Below are 20,245 nucleotides of genomic sequence, written 5' to 3'. Positions count from 1 at the left end.
GCTCTTCTTCCGAGGAGTCTGATACAGAATTGATGAATGATTCTCAACACCAAGAACAAGAAGATAGGCCTAGTGATTATTCTTCTGAAAGCATCAAACGATTCTTAGACAAAACAAAAGGGCACAGAATACAAGTGGGAAAGAACTTGCCCTATCTGAATGCTTTTATTGAGTCCGTAAAACATATTTGCTTGAAAAAGAATACTGGGGAATCTTCTGACAGTGTTTTTTTCTTATCAGGAAATATTTTGCCTTAAAAAATTGATTGTAAAAGCGAAATTAGAGATTGCTTCCAATGATGAGAGTTTTTAAGCAGTTTTCTCTTTTTTATTATGTAAGTGTGTTTCTTCCGATGCAGCCCTTCCCTTTTGAAACCATGTGTGATTTTAAAATTGGCACTTTGAATCTGAATGGTGCAAGGGTCTGTTTTAAAAGAGCTTCTCTATCAATTATTTAAAGATAAGAGACTTGACATTGTATTCATACAGGAAACACATAGCACACTTGATAACGAAATTGATTGGAATAAAGAATGGAGTGGAGATGTCTTTTTAAGTCACAAGTCTTTTAATAGTGGTGGAGTGGGAATTTTGTTTTCAATCATTTTAAACCAGTTTCATACAATGAGGAGGTAGTGGAAGGACGACTTTTAAAAGTTAAAACACAGTATGAATCGTGAAAATGTTTTTTATTCATATTTATGCCCCAACCAAAGGGACTGAGCGGTTATTGTTTTTAGACACACTTGACAAACTAATAAGCCAATGTGATAGTGATGAGTATTTATTTTTAGGGGGATTTTAACTGTACTGAAGATTCTAGGTTAGACAGGAATCACCTGGAGCCTCATCCTGCCTCTCTGAGGCGACTCACACGTCTAACAGCGTCTTGTGAGTTGAGGGACGTGTGGAGAAGTTTCCATGGTATTCAGAAACAGAACACCTGGGCTCACACAAAAGACAATGTTTTATCACTAGCTAGGCTAGATAGGTTTTATTGTTGCACCACCTCAATATTTTTAAGAGCAGTTTTATTATTCCTGTTGGTTTTACTGACCATTGTATGCTACACTGCTCAGTTTTAATCAATAAGGTAAAAACAAAAAGTGCTTTTTGGCATTTTAATACTGCTCTTCTAGCTGATGGGATTTTGTAGATCTAGTGGTGGGATGTGGGCAAGTGCCGGATGAGACAACTATGTCAACAGTATACTCTCAATGTTAGCAGGGACAGAGTCAGGTCAATGAGAGAACTGGAGTTTGAGGTAGTGGATCTGCAGTATCTTGCACAGTCCACCGGAGATCGAGGCCATATTGAGGCACTCACAGCAAAAAAGACAGCTTTGAGCAGTCTGCTGGGCGTCAAATCTCAGGGGGCGCTGGTCAGGTCCCGTCCCATTTTATGGATGCAATGCACATGAACGCCCCATCACATTATTTCTTCAGCCTTGAGCGTGGTCAGAGGAAGATCTTCCATTCTTTGCGCACTGACACCGGAGCAACTGGGTCTGATCCTGATGGAATATCCAGGTATGCAGCAGGTTTTTATAAGGAGCTGTACAACAAAGCCCTTGAGGAAGTCCTAACTGCCGAGGAGCTGCAGGCTGCAGTTTTGGGTTTGAAAAGTGGTAAGGCTCCTGGCATTGATGGTCTGCCTGCAGATTTTTATAAGTCTTTCTGGTCAGTCATTGGTGGAGACGTCGGTGATGTCCTCAGAGACAGTCTGGCTTCAGGGTGTTTACCATTGAGCTGCAGGGAGGGCCGTCATCACGCTGCTTCATAAGAAAAGTGATTTGCCGCAGCTTAAAAACTTGAGGCCAGTCTCTCTGCTGTTTACAGACTACAAGTTGTTGTCCAAGGCATTGGCTACAAGGCTGGGGAAGGTGATGGTGGAGGTGATCCACGTTGACCAGTCCTACTGTGTGCCTGGCAGGCTGATCACTGACAATGTCATGTTAATTCAGGATTTTTTGGAAGTCTTTGGTTCTTTGGGAGTAGAGAGACTGGTCTTATTTCCATAGATCAGGAAAAGGCTTTTGACCGGGTTGAACATCAATACCTGTGGCACATGCTGCAGTTTTTGGTTTCAGCCCAGGATTCATAGCCATGATCCAGGTTCTGTACCGTAACATTGAGAGTATGTTGAAGATCAACGGTGGTTTGAGTGGCCCTTCAAGTACAGAGAGGTGTTTCACTTCTTATGACAAATGTACTTATTGTAACAAATGCACTTATTGTAAGTCGCTTCGGATAAAAGCGTCTGCTAAATGCCCTAAATGTAAATGTAAATGTGTGAGGCAGAGCCTCTAGCACCTCCAGAAGGAAGAAGGCGGACTAACCTTGATATTGTCCCTGATTTTAAAGACTGCATCAGCATGTTTTTAAACACAAAAAAAATTGGTTTTAGTGATTTAAAAGGTAAAGTTGCGTATTCCATCTGTGTACAGGTTTTAAACAAGACAAAACTGAATGGTCGAGCAGACCAATTTGGTATGAAGGAGGATATGAGGCCTGAGTGGAGGGCACTGTACAAACCGCTATTGGTCAAGAAGATTGCTGATTTACAATGGAGACTTTTACATGGAATAGTGTCTGTTAACTCTTTTATTTCACTTGTAAATCCCAGTGTTTCTAATGTTTGTCATTTCTGTCCGCAGAGGGAAACCATTTTTCACTGTTTTTTAAAATCCCCTAGACTTTCCACTCTGTTCCCCTTTTTAGAGAAGCTATTCATGGATTGTGGGAAATCTTTCACGAAACTGGTTTTTATTTTTGGTTTTAAATATGGGAGAAACTGCAGTCACAAGTGTGAACTTTAAAATTGTATAATTGGGCAATCAAAAATGGTTATTCATATAAGCCGCGAGAGAAAGGTTGAGTGCAACCTGGTTGTTGATTTAAAGGTATATTTGGACAGAAGTTTGAGGTCAAGGATCTTAATAGATTACAGATTCTACAGGGAAATGAAAGTTGTAGAGACTTTCAGCTGAAGGTGGTGTTGTGGAGCGGCTCTGTGCGAGGTGGAAGAGGGAGAACTTGTGTTCCGGGAACAGTTGGCCTGAAGGAGTGATTATTACGTGTGTTTATTTGTCTGTAAATTTGTTTTCGTTTGTTTGTTTTCATTTGTTTTGTATGTTTTGTTTTTGTTTTAAGTGATGCGAAAATAAAAAGGTTTTAAAAATCAAATCTCTCTCTCTCTCTCTCTTTCTCTCTCTCTCTCTCTCTCTCTCTCTCTCCCTCTCTCTCTCTTCCCGGCTGTGCAGAAGGTGGACCTGGCCGTGGCTCCCCTGGCCATCACCTACGTGCGGGAGAAGGTGATCGACTTCTCCAAGCCCTTCATGACACTGGGGATAAGTATCCTGTACCGCAAGCCCAATGGCACCAATCCGGGGGTCTTCTCCTTCCTCAACCCCCTGTCGCCCGATATCTGGATGTATATTCTGCTGGCTTGCTTGGGTGTCAGTTGTGTGCTGTTTGTCATAGCCAGGTACAACATATGCTCTCAAGATCCCTCCCTCCTCTGCCTCCCCCTTTCCTTACTCATCTCCATTTCCCCCTCCCTTCCTTTTTATTTGTCTTGCATCATTTTATCCCCTTTTCTGTTTTCCTTTGTTATCTTGCGTTCGTTTTACCTCCTTCCGGTGCCTATAAAATATAAATTAAACTGCCAGCAGATGCAGGAATTGTTCTAACCACATCACTGCCTGTGATACCCGTGTATCTATGCAAACACTATTACAGTTAGAGTGAGGCGTAACGTGAGCTCCCAGCCTGTCACAGATAGTGGCCTCAGCCCAAAACAATATTAGACATTAGTATTATATATACTGAATATGTGTACTGAAATCCCTGTGCATGAAACGTGCTTGTGATGCCGAGAGCTCCGGCTCCTCTGCTTTGATCCCGAGACCTTTTGGCTTTCCACGCACGTTTCACTCAATGTTTCTGGCTATACCTTCCCTTGGGACACTACTATGAGCAGCAACTGTCACCTAAGTTAGTTCAGAATATGCAGGTGATACTCACTTTACTATTTATTTTGCACTTTTGTTCAAGGTAAGTGATCAGCATGTCAATACTCTGGTATTTCCCCCAGTCTTCCGACAATAACCTTATATTACGTACTATAGTATATAGTACTATTACGATATACTAATATTTCATATTTAATATAGGAAGGTGCGCGAAGGGTTTAATGTGCATGCAATTTAGTTTGTTTATTCATGTTAAGGCATACAATACTACTACCTCTCAAACATTATGTGGCCAATAATCTCCATCCAACAGAACTCTCTGTGGTGTGCTGAGTTGAGTTCTTTCATGATTGGGTTATTGATCACTCTGCCAGCGATGGTTTAGTCAATCCCCTGAAAGCAGAGTATATTTTGTTTTTCACCCCTCTGCAAACAAAGTAAGGGGTTTATAGAATTCTGGATTAGCCCGATGCAACAATAAACCTCCCATATTCACCAGGGGATTCCCAACTACATATTACCACCACCTTACTTCCTAAACTGTATATATAGATATATGTATTAAACACTGGGGTTTTGATCAGTATATTATATTAACACATAATCAATTTTTGCCATTGTTTCATTCTTAGCAATGCTAATGGAACTCTAGAACAATAGTAAAAGTTATTTGTCACAGACCTTGGTCTTATCAACTGGCGGTTTCCAGATTGAATGGTTTTTATTTCACAGAGGCGTTTTCCCAGCCAGAGCCCGCCAAACACCCAGTCAGGGCGCGCCTCTGTTACTCTAACAGTGTCCTCGCCGCAGACATAACGGAGATGACCGCGATAACACAGACATCAGAGACAGCAGAGACATGGGGCCGGCCTGCGGACGGTCGAGTGGTCATTTAATCCTGTTGTGCAGAGAGAAACAGAGAAACAGATCAGGACAGTGAGAGAGTTATGGTGGCCTACTGTGGTCGAGGAGAGGAAGTGGGAATTGGTGAAGAAAGTTGTTGGTCAGGAGTGAGAGAGGGCTGGGGTGGTGGTGATAGGTAGGTGTTGCTACGGGTGGGTGTGTGTGTGTGTGTGTGTGTGTGTGTGTGTGTGTGCGTGTGTGTGTCTATTTCTGTGTCTGTGTGCGTGTGTGTGTGTGTGTGTGTGTGTGTGACGTGTGTGCTCTTCAGTCTTTCCCTCCACACCCCCAAACCGTCTCCCCAGACTCTGTCTGTTCAAAGAAGACGAGGGACTGACCTTATCGCCGCGTCCCCGTCCCCCCCTCCCACACACACACACACACACACACACACACACACACACACACACACACACATCTCCCTTCCTAGCAGGTGATCAGTGTGCAGGACACGACTGTCTACAGGACTACAGGCACGCCGCAGGCAAAAAGGTCGCGGGGGGGGGGGGGGGGGGGGGGGGGGGGGGGGTAAGGGAGCCAGCACACTAGGACAGGGGGCCACGCAGGCCCTCGGGGGGCTAGCGTACCATGCAAAACAGACGCGATCGTGGGACGTGTTGTTGGTCTTAGGGCTGTGGGCTGCGATATGAGAAGAGCCGGTTCAGATGCAGGCTTTGAGAGGAGTGGCCCATGGGAGTCAAAATATTATAATAATAATAATGCTTGATTGCATTTATCTAATGCCTTTATAGGCCCCCAAAGGGCTTCATATTTACATGCATCTATTAAAATAAATCTGTTATAGAATCTATGCTATTCACAAGGGGCACACCCACTTGGAAACAAAACCTTTTAAATAAATAAACACCAAACCAACAGAACGCCTCATCATCCACATGCAGCATACATTGCAGTCGGCAGCACCCTTACAACAGCGAGCCCTGGCTGCAGATACGCACAGACCCCCCGTGGTGCCAGTGGAAACGCAGGCTCACTGAGATTCCAGCACACAGGCCCACGTGCTGATGGAGGTTGACAAGGAGAATTATAGCATGTCATCAGCGCGCCGTCAGCCTAGATGATGCTCTGGGCCAAGACAGGCGTCTGGCTGTAAAGGATGGGCAATCTGACAGAAATCACACTACATCTGATGTAAAATAACCCCCTCCACCTCAACCCCTGCCTCAATAATTACAATGAACGATCAGAAAATGAGAAGAGATCAAATGAAGGATGAATGAGCCCGTATGATTGGTTGGTAGGTTGGACCGTGTCGCTGGATAAGCACTCATCAGGCAGGGCGCTGCTGCCTTTAATGCCACACGCACTAGAACGGAACGGTGTTTGTGGAAATATGATACCTTCAGAAGGTTTGATCACAGGTCCTCGCTGCTATAGGCTGGACACGGTCTTTGAAAAGCTAAGGCCAGGAAATGAGTACAGTCAGCAGCCAACAGAAAAACACATTATGTCAGGGGATTCTGCTGTGTGGTGTGGCATTCCTTTGCAGAACTATCTGACATGGGGGTGTGCCCTAATACACACACACAAACACACACACAGAGACACTATTACCTGTGAAGAATACGCTCAATCAAGTTCTTCATGCTTCATGCTAAGCCAATCAGCCGGCGTTAATGCCTTGTCACTCTCAGTTAACGTGGTTAATGGGAAACGTCCCTATTGCACCTTGAGGGTGGAGGAGGATGAGGTGTGTGTGTGTGTGTGGGGGGGGGGGGGGGGGGGGGGCTGTCACAGTGAACGAGCACTGGAGGTTGAGATGTCGCTTCATTTCGGAGAGGAGAAAGCTAGCCAGGAATGGTAGAGAGTGTTGGAACAGGCAAGATAAGCAGTTTGTGCTGAAGGAGTTCCTGCATGATAATTGGGGGGAAGCCAGCGCCGATGATTTGGGGTTTCTCTGGGAAAGCCCTCCAAAACGGTACATGAGTTCCGGGGTAAGCGAGCTCTGACGGGCGTCGAGACATTATGACCAGTGAAGGTGTTATTCCCCAGTATTGATCTGCGCTTGCCATAAACTGAAGGCATTTGAATACGCCAATAAACCAATCTCAATGAAAGGGCAAAAGATTTTTTTTATTTACGGTTCCTGCAAAGTGCTGAGTTGCGCAGAGCATAGCACACGCACACACACATTGCATGCCTTACTCTTGATTTTTATTACATGTCATCCTTGCCCCCACTTTGATGTCCATAGGAAAAAGATCAAACTAGTTTTATGCTGTGCATTGGAAACTGATGTCTCTCTCCCCCCTCCCCTCCCTCCCCCTGGTGCCCTCTCCTAGGTTTAGCCCGTACGAGTGGTACAACCCGCACCCCTGCAACCCGGACTCGGACGTGGTGGAGAACAATTTCACGCTGCTCAATAGTTTCTGGTTTGGCGTCGGGGCGCTCATGCAGCAAGGTAGTTGCCTCAAACTGTGGCTGTGTTGCTCGGTGGAGTCCAGAGCACCACGGGCTCCTCTGTCTCTGGGGGTCCGGGGGTTCACCCAGCCAGCGCTGCTCTGAGAGACCACTGGATGTGTGTGTGTGTGTGTGTGTGTGTGTGTGTGTGTGTGTGTGTGTGTGTGTGTGTGTGTGCTAGCCGGTCAGGAGACTAGACGTCCTCTTGCAGTGCAGTCAAAAGTGGTTGATCTATAAGAGTTTGGAGGGGTTAGTATAGGATAGGTTAGTATAGTATTAGGGTTAGTATAGATAGGTTACTATAGTATTAGGGTTAGTATAGGATAGGTTAGTATAGTATTAGGGTTAGTATAGATAGGTTCGTATAGTATTAGGGTTAGTATAGATAGGTTAGTATAGTATTAGGGTTAGTATAGGATAGGTTAGTATAGTATAAGGCTTAGTATAGGATAGGTTAGTATAGTATTAGGGTTAGTATAGATAGGTTACTATAGTATTAGGGTTAGTATAGGATAGTATAGTATTAGGGTGAGTATAGATAGGTTAGTATAGTATAAGGCTTAGTATAGGATAGGTTACTATAGCATTAGGGTTAGTATAGATAGGTTAGTCTAGTATAAGGCTTAGTAAAGTATAGGTTAGTATAGTATAAGGGTTAGTAAAGGACAGTTTAGTATAGTATAGGTTAGTATAGTATAAGGGTTAGTATAGGATAGGTTAGTATAGTATTAGGGTTAGTAAAGGATAGGTAAGTATAGTGTAAGGGTTAGTATAGGATAGGTTAGTATAGTGTAAGTGTTAGTATATGATAGGTTATTATAGGATAAGTTAGTATAGTATAAGGGTTTGTATAGGATAGGTAAGAATAGTATAAATATCTTTAACAGCATGTCAAGCTAGCATTTGACAGAATTGCACCGTGCCCTTTATAGCATCTGAATGTAAGCTTGCACCACCTTGGGATAGAAGTCTGAAAACAGCTCATGGACTACACTACCCAGTGGCCTCTCTGGTTTGCCGCATTGGTCTAGGAGCCCCCAGAGATCAGTGGGGTACGGAGTCAGGGTGTGAGGTTACCTTGAGTACATGACTCTCTGGCACAACCAGTCACGTCTCGGCATGATTCGCAGCATTGATTGTTTTGGTTTGGGCATGATTGATTTTGGGTCATTGATCGGGCGAGATGGTAAGTGCAGTGTCGTAGACACATTGTTAATGCATCTGTGATCCTTCTACTAGAATACCCAGGCCTCTTCAATTAGTCTGCATCGTCTAGTGTCTTTGTTAACGATTCCGCCATGAAGCGCACGTGTTCACAAGCCCCCGGTGCCGCCCTCTTCCCCCCCAGGCTCCGAGCTCATGCCCAAGGCCCTGTCCACGCGCATCGTGGGGGGCATCTGGTGGTTCTTCACCCTGATCATCATCTCCTCCTACACGGCCAACCTGGCCGCCTTCCTGACCGTGGAACGCATGGAGTCGCCCATCGACTCGGCCGACGACCTGGCCAAGCAGACCAAGATCCTGTACGGGGTGGTGGAGGACGGGGCCACCATGACCTTCTTCAAGGTACGGCCTTGCTGCTGGACGCAGCAAGTGTCTTGTGATATTTTCCTGCTCACCATGGTGACCCAGTAAATGAGCAGGTTATTAATGAGCAGAGGGGCACCGTGCTGACCTCGTTCCCCAGGTGTTCTCCTCTCACATCGGAATGGGGGGGCCTCACAAGTGCGTGATTTGCGAGCGAGAGGGCGGGACTTCGGAGGGAGAAATATCTGTTTCAGTGCCATGAGTTTGGCAGAGAGAGGGAGGAAGTTCTGATAGAGAGACATCCGTTTGTATTACACGTTTTGGCTATTGCTCTGTGGAATTCTTCCTCAAGTAACTCCCTATGTATTCCCTTTGTCTTTGTTGTTCTTGTTCTTGTCAAGTTCTTTTTCTTCCTGCCTCTGGACGTCTGAGTAAACTTCCATGCGCACCTCACGGAAAGTAATAGAACGGAAAATGCGCTGTGGTAGACGGGGATAAACGCTAAGATTCATGTCCCTCTCAGCCTAGCATCTCGCTCCAACAAGGATTCCTACATGTAGACCGCTGTCATTGGTTACCAACCCGGAACCCTTCGGCCAACCCACTGCTAGACTCTCCGATCCCCCCTATCAGACCCCTGCAACCCCGGCAGACCCCTCCCGCTCTCATGTGTGGTTGCTTTGCAGAAGACCAAGATCTCCACGTACGACAAGATGTGGGAGTTCATGAACAGCCGGCGGCACTCGGTGCTGGTGAAGAGCGTGGATGAGGGCATCCAGCGGGTGCTCACCTCCGACTACGCCTTCCTCATGGAGTCCACCACCATCGAGTTCGTCACGCAGCGCAACTGCAACCTCACCCAGATCGGTGGGCTCATGGACTCAAAGGCCTATGGCGTGGGGACGCCCATGGGTAAGCAAACAGTGTGTCCTGGTAGGTCCTGGCTGCTTGGTGTTGACGCCTAAGGTGGGCAGATTCGTGAATAATTGACTTAACACCAGAGAAACACTGGCGCCATTATCTTCATTATAGCCGTGTTATGCAATGTCCTGAAAGGGCTTAATGTGAAAACAGCTTAACGAGGCAATGTTTTACTTTCTTTTAGATTCTAGCGCCATAGGCCTGAATTTACATTTGTTTTTAATGAAGAGAAATATGGTGAAAATGACCAAACAGAGCTTATCATGGCTAGGGGCCGTGAACCGAGTGAGAATGAGCTGAGAAGTCAAAAGGATTCAGAAAGAAAGGCACTTACACTTATAAAGGCACTCACATTTAGTACAAGATCAAAGGAGCATGAACGCAGCTGCAGAAAACCCCTTTGTTGCTTCGACAGAGTAAATGTGTGTTTATATGCTGCTAGCTTCTGTTCTGGCAGACCAGGTGAATGGATCTGAGAGCGGTCAGCACAGGGGCAAAGAGACCCCCCCCCCGCCCCACTGTAATGGCCTCATCTCTGGCCAGCGATATGAGGGCCATCACACACACACGGGGAAAAAAGAGATAGAAGAGGATGATGAATCCTCTGCCGTCCACATCTGCAGCTGTCTGTTTTCTGATTGGCAGTGGAGTGTTTATGGGTCCGCAGGGGATCTACTGTACATTCAGGAGGGGGTCACGGTGAGGTAGGGTGGGGGGTGCTGGTCACGGTCACACTTTGTTCCCGTGGGGATTGTCACATGCAAGGCTTCCTGGATCACGATGTGGCAGGTCTGCCAGAAGCGCTTGGCCACGTTGTGCGAGGGAACGGAAAAATACAGATATAGAACACACCTTCTAAAGTCATTGAAGCACCCTCCGGTATGGCAAGTGTGTGTACACTTTTAACACCCATGGGCGTAAAAAGTGCTGTTAAAAGCACCTCTTTTAGTGCGGCCGTTTTAAATGATGATATTCACCCTAATGAGGGCTGTTTATGGCTCAGTGTTAGCCTCTATGAACAGACGGTGTAGGGTGGCTCTATTGAGTAGAGTAGCCCTCCGAGAGTCCCTTCACCTACTAACGACGGCAGCCCACTGCACCTCATCGTTCAGGATCAGTCGGGGTCATTCTGTATGGTCAGATGGCGACCCGAACCTAGCTTCGTCATCATCACCCACTGACTCTATGGTTACCGAGGAGGCTCCATAGATAACCCTTGTCTTGGTCAAGCCTTAGAGCGCGGCTTACCGGCCGATTCCCCACAGTGCAGCTCCCGAGTTCCCCCCAGCAACAACGAAACCTTACCTCCCAACCCGTACACCCACAGGCACAAACACACACACACACACACACACACACACACACACACACACACACACACACCTACACACAGAACACACACACACACAAACACACACACACACACAAACACGCACACTGACACACACACACACACACACACACAAACACACACATACACAAACACACACACACACACACACACCCCCCACCCATCCATATTCCATACAGCCCCGGACTTAAACTGTGATCACATTAATATCCGGCCGCAGACGGCGGCGCGCTCCGAGTGATGGATGTCCTCCGCCGTGGAACATCTGTCGGCCGCTTGTGTATTCACAGTGGGTCCGACGCTCCTCTTTTTTCCAGCGCCTTCTTCTTTTCAATTTTCCCCGCCCCCCATTCCCCTCCCTTTACTCTCCCTCCGAGGAGCAATCCCATTAGCATTTATCCAAACCCCGCTTTGTTAGCCCGTCGTTAATCAGGGCAAATATGAGCGGGAGTGAGTGAGAGGAGTGAGAGGACCGAGAGGAGTGAGAGGACCGAGAAGCACGCGGACGCCTGATGAATTCTCTCTCAGTGAAGCGTGCACAAGTACTGGTGGGCTCTCTCCCCCCCTCCATCCCCCCCCCCCCCCCACACACAGCCCCCCGTGCTCCTGCTGTAGGCTGACACACGGACACCGGCTCACACACGTTCCTCGCCAAGCGACATCGCATCCTGATTATTCATGTGTACATGGACAACCCCCCCCCCCCGCCGAGCTGATGTCATGTCAACTTGGATGCTCTCAGGTCTCCAGCACACACACACACACACTCACACTCTATTTCGTTTTTCTCTCTCTTTCGCTCTCCCTCACCCTCTCTCTCTCCCTCCTATCTCTCTAACACACACACACACACACACCCGTGTTTGAGCATGCATTGTGTTAGTGTTTTAAATGGAGGCGTCTCCTGCAGTATGCACGGAGCCCGCCGAGCCCCAGGCGGACACATTACTGCGGAGGGATGATAAACGAGAGGCTCTGAGAGGGGGAGACAGAGAGAGACAGAGAGACAGAAGGAGCCCAATGAAGAGGCTCTAGGAAGACGATTTGGGGCCACGGAACAACAGATCAGCTAATTCCCACTGCTACCTGGAGCCATCTGCACACCTTGTTTTAACCTCCCCCATCCGCCCTACCCACACCCACCAACCGCATCACTATCACTCCTCCCCCTCAGGCTCACCAAGACAAATATCCCACTTCTGGTAAAGCTCTCCCTCATATCCCTAGTTTGGGTCCCGGTGTGTGCTGTGCCTACGGGGGTCTGATCTGACGTTGTTTATCCAGGACTTAGCCCCAAAGCGTGTAGAGTTAGCGGCACCGTACTAAGCTGCTTCGGGTGCCAAGCACTACCTTACAGACCTGAATTAAACCTGCACCATATAAGTTATCCCTCTGGAGCCTCCGGCGCAGTGGTTCGGACTTTGAATTAGAGTTGTACCACCAAGTTGTCAACCAGAACTTCCACTGACCATCTGTGGTCAGTGGAATGGTTGAAAATGTCTAAATACAAATGCAGGGGCTGAGCATGTGGTGACCGCGCTCCATTTCATACGGTTATTACTGCAACAACCTTCTCGTTGAGATACGTTTTCAACGGATAAATAGCTCAAGTAGAGAACTGACCGTAGTAGTGCCTATGTGAAGAAGCTGTTGGGAGGTGGAGGAGGAGGAGGAGGAGGTAGAGGAGGTGGAGGAGGAGGAGGAGGAGGTGGAGGAGGAGGAGGAGGAGGTGGAGGAGGAAGAGGAGGAGGAGGAAGAGGAGGTGGAGGAGGAGGAGGAGGAAGAGGAGGAGAAGGTAGAGGAGGTGGAGGAGGAGGTAGAAGAGGTGGAGGAGGAGGCGGAGGTAGAGGAGGAGGTGGAGGAGGAAGAGGAGGAGGAGGTGGAGGAGGAAGAGGAGGAGGAGGAGGTGGAGTAGGAGGAGGTGAAGGAAGTGGCTGGTGCTGCTTCACCTAAACGCTTTCTGTTAAGTTTTCTTTGTACGGGTTTTGTTTTCCATAATGACATAAATACCTCCTAACAAGCTTTTGAATCATCCCGCTATTAATGGAACACGAAGAGCGGGAGCGGAGCGCTAATCTGGCTCCCGCTCGCGGTGGTGGGGAGCGGGGACGGGTGGGGGCGGGGGGTGTACTGCTGGGGTTCTGGGAACGGAGACACAGACGCAGACATCCGGCTCTCTGCCTCGCTTACTTCCTCTTTTGATCACGGCGGCCCCCCGCTGTGGTCCTAATGCCTCACCGCTAATTCAGTCGCTCTCCCCCCCCAACCACACACACACACACACACACACAGGAACCCCCACCCATCACTCCTGGGATTTTGGTGGTGGAGGACGGTGGGGTTGAGCATAATTTGCCATTAACATGCACCTACACACGCCAGCACCACCACCCCATCGCCCGCTCCCAGGGTACGACTGCATCCCACAGTGCTACACAGGTCGCCAAGTACACATTCATGCAGAGGTGCCAGTGCACACGCACACACACGCACACACACACAAACACACAAGGACATGTCACACATTTACAGATGTACACATGTACCAAAAGACACGCACACACATAGGTGTACTGCCAAAACACAGATACAAGCAGAAATACACAAGATACATTATACATCGGCCCAACCTGTTGCCCTGGATTTGCATTGCGTCTATGTGAGGTTAAACACACCCAGACACACAGACACACACTAATTCAACGGAACTCTCCAGAGGCTTCCAACCATGCCTTTGAGGTTCAACCTCTGTGTGTCAGAAACACACTGTGAGGGCGGCGAATGGGTGGGGGGGGGGGGGGGGCGTTCTTGGACACGGCGGGATTAGGGGGGACTCGGAATGAGGATTTACAGGAAAGCACCGCCGTGATGCTCACCGCCAGATGACAGGATGTGATGACACACCGCGGCCGGGGCATGTGTTCCCACCGGGGGTGATCACACCGGGGGGGGGGGGATGCACTGAACCGCCAAGCCTTAAGCGCCCAATCGATATCCTGATGACCTTTAGCACATTAACCATTACCATCATTCATTTGATGTGGTGACCCCCTGATATCTAGATCCTATTGAGCCCTTGATGTCTTTACCTTTCAATATCTAGATCCTATTATCCCCTTGGCTCGATACCAATTGAGCTGAATATAAAAAGATGAAATAGAAAAAATGGAATAGAATTCAATATTCTAGAAACAAATTTAACAAACTCAAAAACTATAGATGAAGTATATAGCTAAAATATATGATATTAATTAAAATATATAGCTAAAATATGTATAACAATAGCTATTTATATAACTGAAATATCTGTAACTACAGCTTAAGTATGAAGCTAAAAAATGTGTAACTACAGATAAAGTATATAGCTAAACTAAATGTAATTTAGTTAAAATATTTATCTAAAATAACTATAGCTAATAGTAGCTAATAAACAGACTATAGCTAAAGCATAAAATATCTGTAACTATGGCTGAAGCATTGAGCTAAAATATGTAAAACTATAGCTTAATTTAATTTCAAATCATGCACATGACGAAATATGATATCGAGGCTGTGGTTAATGATTGTTATCCCGACCCGATCCCCACCTTTCCCCCCTCCTGCAGGCTCTCCGTACAGGGACAAGATCACCATCGCCATCCTCCAGCTGCAGGAGGAGGGCAAGCTGCACATGATGAAGGAGAAGTGGTGGCGGGGAAACGGCTGTCCGGAGGAGGAGAGCAAGGAGGCCAGCGCCCTGGGGGTGCAGAACATCGGCGGCATCTTCATCGTGCTGGCTGCCGGCCTGGTGCTGTCGGTGTTCGTGGCCGTAGGCGAGGTCCTCTACAAGTCCAAGCAGAACGCCACGCTGGAGAAGGTAGGCTCGCTGGGGGGGGCCGGGCTGGGGGCTAGGACACACGGTCAAGGTCCAATGTGATGCTTTTCAACATCCAAAAGGAACGAAAAGATTATCGATTTTTGTACTGTTCATTATTTTGCACTTCTATCCAAAGGCGAATCACTGTTAATTCAATGCCAGTCAAGAGCAGGCAGGGGGTTCAGTGTCTTGCTCAAGGAGTTCCCCAACAGGCTGAGCTAGGCTTTGGACATGGGCCATCGCACTCAGGACTTCTCTGGTAGCAGAACCCTAGCCCCGATCCGACATTAGTGCACTACATAATGCCGCCATTTTCTAGGTTGTTGTTTTGATGAAGTTTGTACTTCTTCTTTAAACAATTGATTTGTTTGAAGTTTTGGTATGCAAACACGCACATTATAATTAAATAGCTGCGAGCCGCATATAGATAACCTGCTTCATTTGGTAATTCATCAAAAGAAAGGTGATATCCTGTCTTCCAGTATGTATGCATCACAGCGGACGCCCAGACCTCCTTCCTGCCCGATTGTGTCTCCCGCTGACTAGGGAATTAATACTATTCTGCTCTGCCTCGTTCTATTTTTGGGGACGGTGATTTATTATGAGTCATTGCGCTGCTGCAAGTGCTCTTAAGATACTTTATATCTATAATTACATTTCTAGATGATTGGAAAAAAATATTTTGATACTATGTTTAATTATTTACCTCTACATAATTACGGCCACATACCGGGGTGGAACTGCACTGTAAGTGAAATTCATAATCCTTTTCTTTTTTCATAACTATGTATGCCATCTATTCTGCGCACGGGATCATTAATCAGCAACCGCTAGACTGGGTCGCCGTGTTCAAATAATTAGCAAATAATAAAATACCCCGCCTCCCCTAGACCTCCAGGGTGCTTATTTTGTATGGCCTGCCAAATCTTCTCATTTTTCATCATTTCTTTTGTCCTTGTCATCTTTTTTAATCCTATGCCTTTTTCTAGTGTCTAGCAGATATGATGCTACGATCTAACTCAACTAAAACACACAATAGATATACTAAATCCACTGTGATAGGTGGGACAATATCCTGACATAAGTCACTCATTCTCATCCTACTTTTGAGTTTGAAAGAATAACTATAATTGCCAGCCAGGCTAACACAATTCAATTCAAATCAATTCAATTATATATAATGTCTTTATAATTAGACGTTTCCTTTTCTTTCATAACCTGTTGCCAAGGAACCAACGCTTAGATCCTCCTAAGAGGATGCCCTTTGCTGATTGGCTTGAGATGTTTTGAAATGTTATAGCCCCTCCCACACTTACTCCTTACTGGATCAGTGATATGGGATGGACCTCATGGAGAGGCCGGGGAATAACCAGGAGGAGGAAATGCAAGAGGGAGAGAGAGAGAGCAAGAATGAGAGTCAGTGAGAGAAAGAGAGAGAGAGAGATTTGATTAATTGATTTTTGCACCCGAAGGACATGTAATGCTCCTTTGCTGTCTGGAATATAAAGAACTAAATTTGTCCCACTGCGGCTCTTACTCCACCATTTTCTTCGTCCTCCCCTTTCTCCTTCTCCTTTCCTTCTTCTTCGTCTTCTTCTTCTTCTTTTCCTCCTCCCTCTCCTCCTCCTCCTCCTCCTCCTCCCTGTGTGCCCTCCTCCTCCTCCTCCCCTCCTCCTCCCTGTGTCCTCCTCCTCCTCCCCTCCTCCTCCTCCTCCCTGTGTCCTCCTCCTCCTCCTCCTCCTCCTCCTCCTCTTGCTCCTCTTGCTCCTCCTCCTTCTCCTCCTACCTGGGCATGTGTCCTCCTCCTCCTCCCCCTCCTCCTCCCTGTGCATGTGTCCTCCTCCTCCTCCCTGTGTGTCCTCCTCCTCCTCCTCCCTGTGCATGTGTCCTCCTCCTCCTCCCTGTGTGTCCTCCTCCCCCTCCTCCTCCTCCTCCTCCTACCTTTGCATGTGTCCTCCTCCTCCTCCCCTTCCTCTCCTCCTCCTCTCCTCCTCCAGAGGTCTTTCTGCAGTGCCATGGTGGACGAGCTGCGCGTCTCCCTCAAGTGTCAGCGGCGCCTCAAGCAGAAGCCGGCGCCGCCCGCCATCGCCAAGACGGAGGAGGTCATCAGCATGCACACCTTCAACGACCGCAGACTGCCGGGCAAGGAGACCATGGCCTGATGGCTGCTGACCCCCCCCCCCCCCCCCACACACACACACACACACACACACACACACACACACACACACCACAACCCTCCCCCCTAACGCCTACCCCTAAAATACAAGAAGAAATTAAAGAAGAAAAGACAAAGAAAAGACGGTTTAACTCGAGAGGCGAAGAACGGGGAGTTGATCCAAGCGGTGAACCCAGACACACACATTCCCCCCCCCCACCCCACCCCTCCCGGGCCAGTCACACACACCGCGGTCATAGACAGATGTTTCCTGTGGAAATACAGTTACCTGGGCAGAGCCACGTCCACAGCCTGGCGTCCATGTTGTGGAGAGGAACGATGGCTCATATGCGACCCGAGCTGTTCAGTTCTTTGACTCACAAGGAGTGGACGATGCTTACACACGCACACACAGACACACTTAAACATTAGCACACACTCTGCACCCACCATTCCTGCGCAGAAGGGATACTCAATTGTGCCATTTTACGACGAAGATAAGTTTGATGTTGTTGTTTTTTTCGGTTGATGTCGATACACTCCCCCCCCTCACCCCGACCTCTAACCCTGTTCGTAGTGGCTAGGAAGCCTCAGAGAAATGATGAGCTCTAATGCTAGTCCACAACAGAAGACAACAGAGGCGGTATCCTGTGCCAAATGGTTTTAGGGTGGGGAGAGAGCTGTTTACTTTAGAACCATCGATATGGACTTTTTCCACTCCTCCTCCTCTTTTTCTTTCTCCATTTGTGTTGTCTATATCGTGCCAAAGGTCTGCCAACTCTCTGTTGTTTGTTTTTTTTCCTCCAGAAGCTATGTACGCCGTCAGCGTTCCCCACCCTCCCCCCCCTCCCCGTTCGTCCGTATGAGGTCTGTAGTAGCTATTGCCGGATGCAGGATTTATACAAAAGAAAACTTTGTTTTTGTACAAGAACAAGTTTTGTAGTACTTTGTATCATGGTAGCCATGATACACAATGTAGCAGATATACCAACTGAGATCCTGAACAAACAAAAAAATAAAAAAATACACAACACGAGAAACACAAAGACAGGCAGTGTTGGAGCCTGAGACTCTGCTGTGTAGGGTCCATCTGTGTCATCTTCCCGAGGTCTGTCGGAGCCGTGCCATGTTAGGACGAGACGCGTGATAGGTAGGTTACCTGGGTGTGTTACATTATCAACGTGACCCACACCTAGCAATGTCACAATGTCACTCCCCAGGGACAGACACACAGACACACACACAACGGTTAACACGACAGGATAATTGTAACACTTAACATGGTTATAGTTGATGAAATATGAAGGCCCCTTTATACAGTTTACACGACAAAAGAAAAGTGTGATGGGAAGATGTCAAGGAGGTTAAAAGTGTTGGTTGTTCTGCTTGTCATATTCCACCCAGCTACAGGCCTCCTGGTTATATGAATGTAATATAATGTGTGTGAGTGCAGGGGTCGGAGGTTTCAACAAAGTCTGTCATTTTGAAAACGAAAAAAAGGTAACCATTAGAAATGAAAATTTGTTTGACATGAAAGTTAGGTTTTTACAAATAATGACATTAAAAAATACAGCGTCTTGGTCCTCTCATCTGGTTTATGTTGCCGATCGCATGCGTTCGCTTTATTGCCGTGCTCCTCAAACGGTCGCTCGGGGACACATGAAGGAGGCTCGTTTTCTACCACACCAGCATCACCATCGAGGATCATTACCAGCATCGCGCCTCGCAATTTACCCAAATGCCAAGCTCTTCATGTTGATAAGACCCACGCAGCTTCTTCTCAATTGCAAGACATGAATAGATTGATTAATTGGGAGATGAAGTGCCATCAAGCTGAGATAGCGAGCGCTCTAAACGGTCATCTTTCACAGGCGTCCGTCCCTCTGTCGGGGCCCGCCTCCCCAGCCACCTCTCGTGTGTGTGTGTGTGTGTGTGTGTGTGTGTGTGTACGGACGGACTGGCAGACGTGTGTGTGTAATGAGAAAACTGTAATCTAAGGTTTTCAGGGCTTTCTCTGATTCTTTTGAATTCAAGGACATCCAGTTTATTATATTTGCAACATCATGTTTGCTATGTACAAGTATAAGCTATTTAGGGTCAGTAGTATGATATAGGATAGGTAGGGATAGGGGAGATGAAGGTAGGGTCTGTTAATGTAGGGCTCAGGGGATAGGAGATATTCAGGTAAAGGATTGGGGATATTAATATAGGGCATATTAATGTATGGGATATAAGGGGACAGAGGACAATAAAGGAGGCGATAGGATATTAAGTAGGTAGGGTGAGAGTAAGGTGGGGTAGAGGGGAGATATTAAGGTAATGTGCAGGGAGAGAGTAAGGTGGGGGAGAGGGAGGTATTAAGGTAGGGAAGGGAGGTATTAAAGGAGTGATAATAATGCCACCAGGTGTGAGCGTGATTAGCCATTAAAAGCCGTTTGAAAATCTGCCATTCCCTGTGCCCAAGTGACATCACTAGTGGGTGGGTCCACCTAGGGGTATGATGGATAGATCAGCAACATTTGCTACAGTCCACTGGGTAGGCTGGTAGACTGATCCATCCAGCATACATCTAGATGGACACACCCCCTTGTGATGTCACTAAGGAAGGCCAATGATATCAGCCCTTTAAGGTACTGTGTCGGGAGAGCGTTAGGTCGCGGATAGGGAGATATTAAGGTAGGGATGGGAGGTATCAAGTGGGTAGGGGACGTTAAGGTGAGGGAAATGGGCCTATTAAGATAAGGGATATAGAGGGATTGTCTATCAGGAGCACTTGATCGACAATCCTCTCTTACGCAATCACAAATCACCTGAAATGTAAATGTCCCTGTTCAAGGTTGCAGAACTCAAGGGCATCCCAGCTGAATGGAGCAACACTCCCTGTGCAAAACAAAGGCTTTCCAAGAGGACTGCTCTACTTCCATGACTTTTCTCCCTTGACTTTTCCCTCACCCTCCATCTTGTTGTCTCCCCCCCACCCCCCTGTGGTTCATTGTTATCTCAGTCCCGCGGGCAGCAGAGAGACAGCCCGGAGCTCTCTGACAAGCCTTCCCGGGCCTAATGATGGAAACCATTTTGAGGCAGGCTGGGACCCCGCCCATGTTCCCCCCCCCCCTGGACTGACAGGGAAGGTCAGAGC

At 47.4% G+C, this 20,245-nt stretch overlaps 1 protein-coding gene across 1 annotated transcript in view; it reads left to right on the top strand.

The window, feature by feature from the left end:
• LOC307087726 (glutamate receptor ionotropic, kainate 2-like) overlaps positions 1 to 17,110 on the top strand; it is a gene marked incomplete at both ends in the record, with an annotated part of 67,939 nt that extends 50,829 nt beyond the window's left edge. The window contains 6 exons of the mRNA XM_079753360.1: positions 3,262 to 3,485; positions 7,176 to 7,294; positions 8,642 to 8,859; positions 9,507 to 9,732; positions 14,698 to 14,948; positions 16,946 to 17,110. Of these exons, the coding sequence (XP_079609486.1) occupies positions 3,262 to 3,485; positions 7,176 to 7,294; positions 8,642 to 8,859; positions 9,507 to 9,732; positions 14,698 to 14,948; positions 16,946 to 17,110 (1,203 nt within the window). The remainder of the gene's footprint in view (positions 1 to 3,261; positions 3,486 to 7,175; positions 7,295 to 8,641; positions 8,860 to 9,506; positions 9,733 to 14,697; positions 14,949 to 16,945) is intronic.
• Positions 17,111 to 20,245: the final 3,135 nt, after the last annotated feature.

Source organism: Pollachius pollachius, assembly GCF_949987615.1.
Source record: "Pollachius pollachius genome assembly, chromosome: 16".
NCBI classification, from domain to species: Eukaryota; Metazoa; Chordata; class Actinopteri; order Gadiformes; family Gadidae; genus Pollachius; species Pollachius pollachius.
This window is presented reverse-complemented; position numbering and strand designations above follow the sequence as displayed.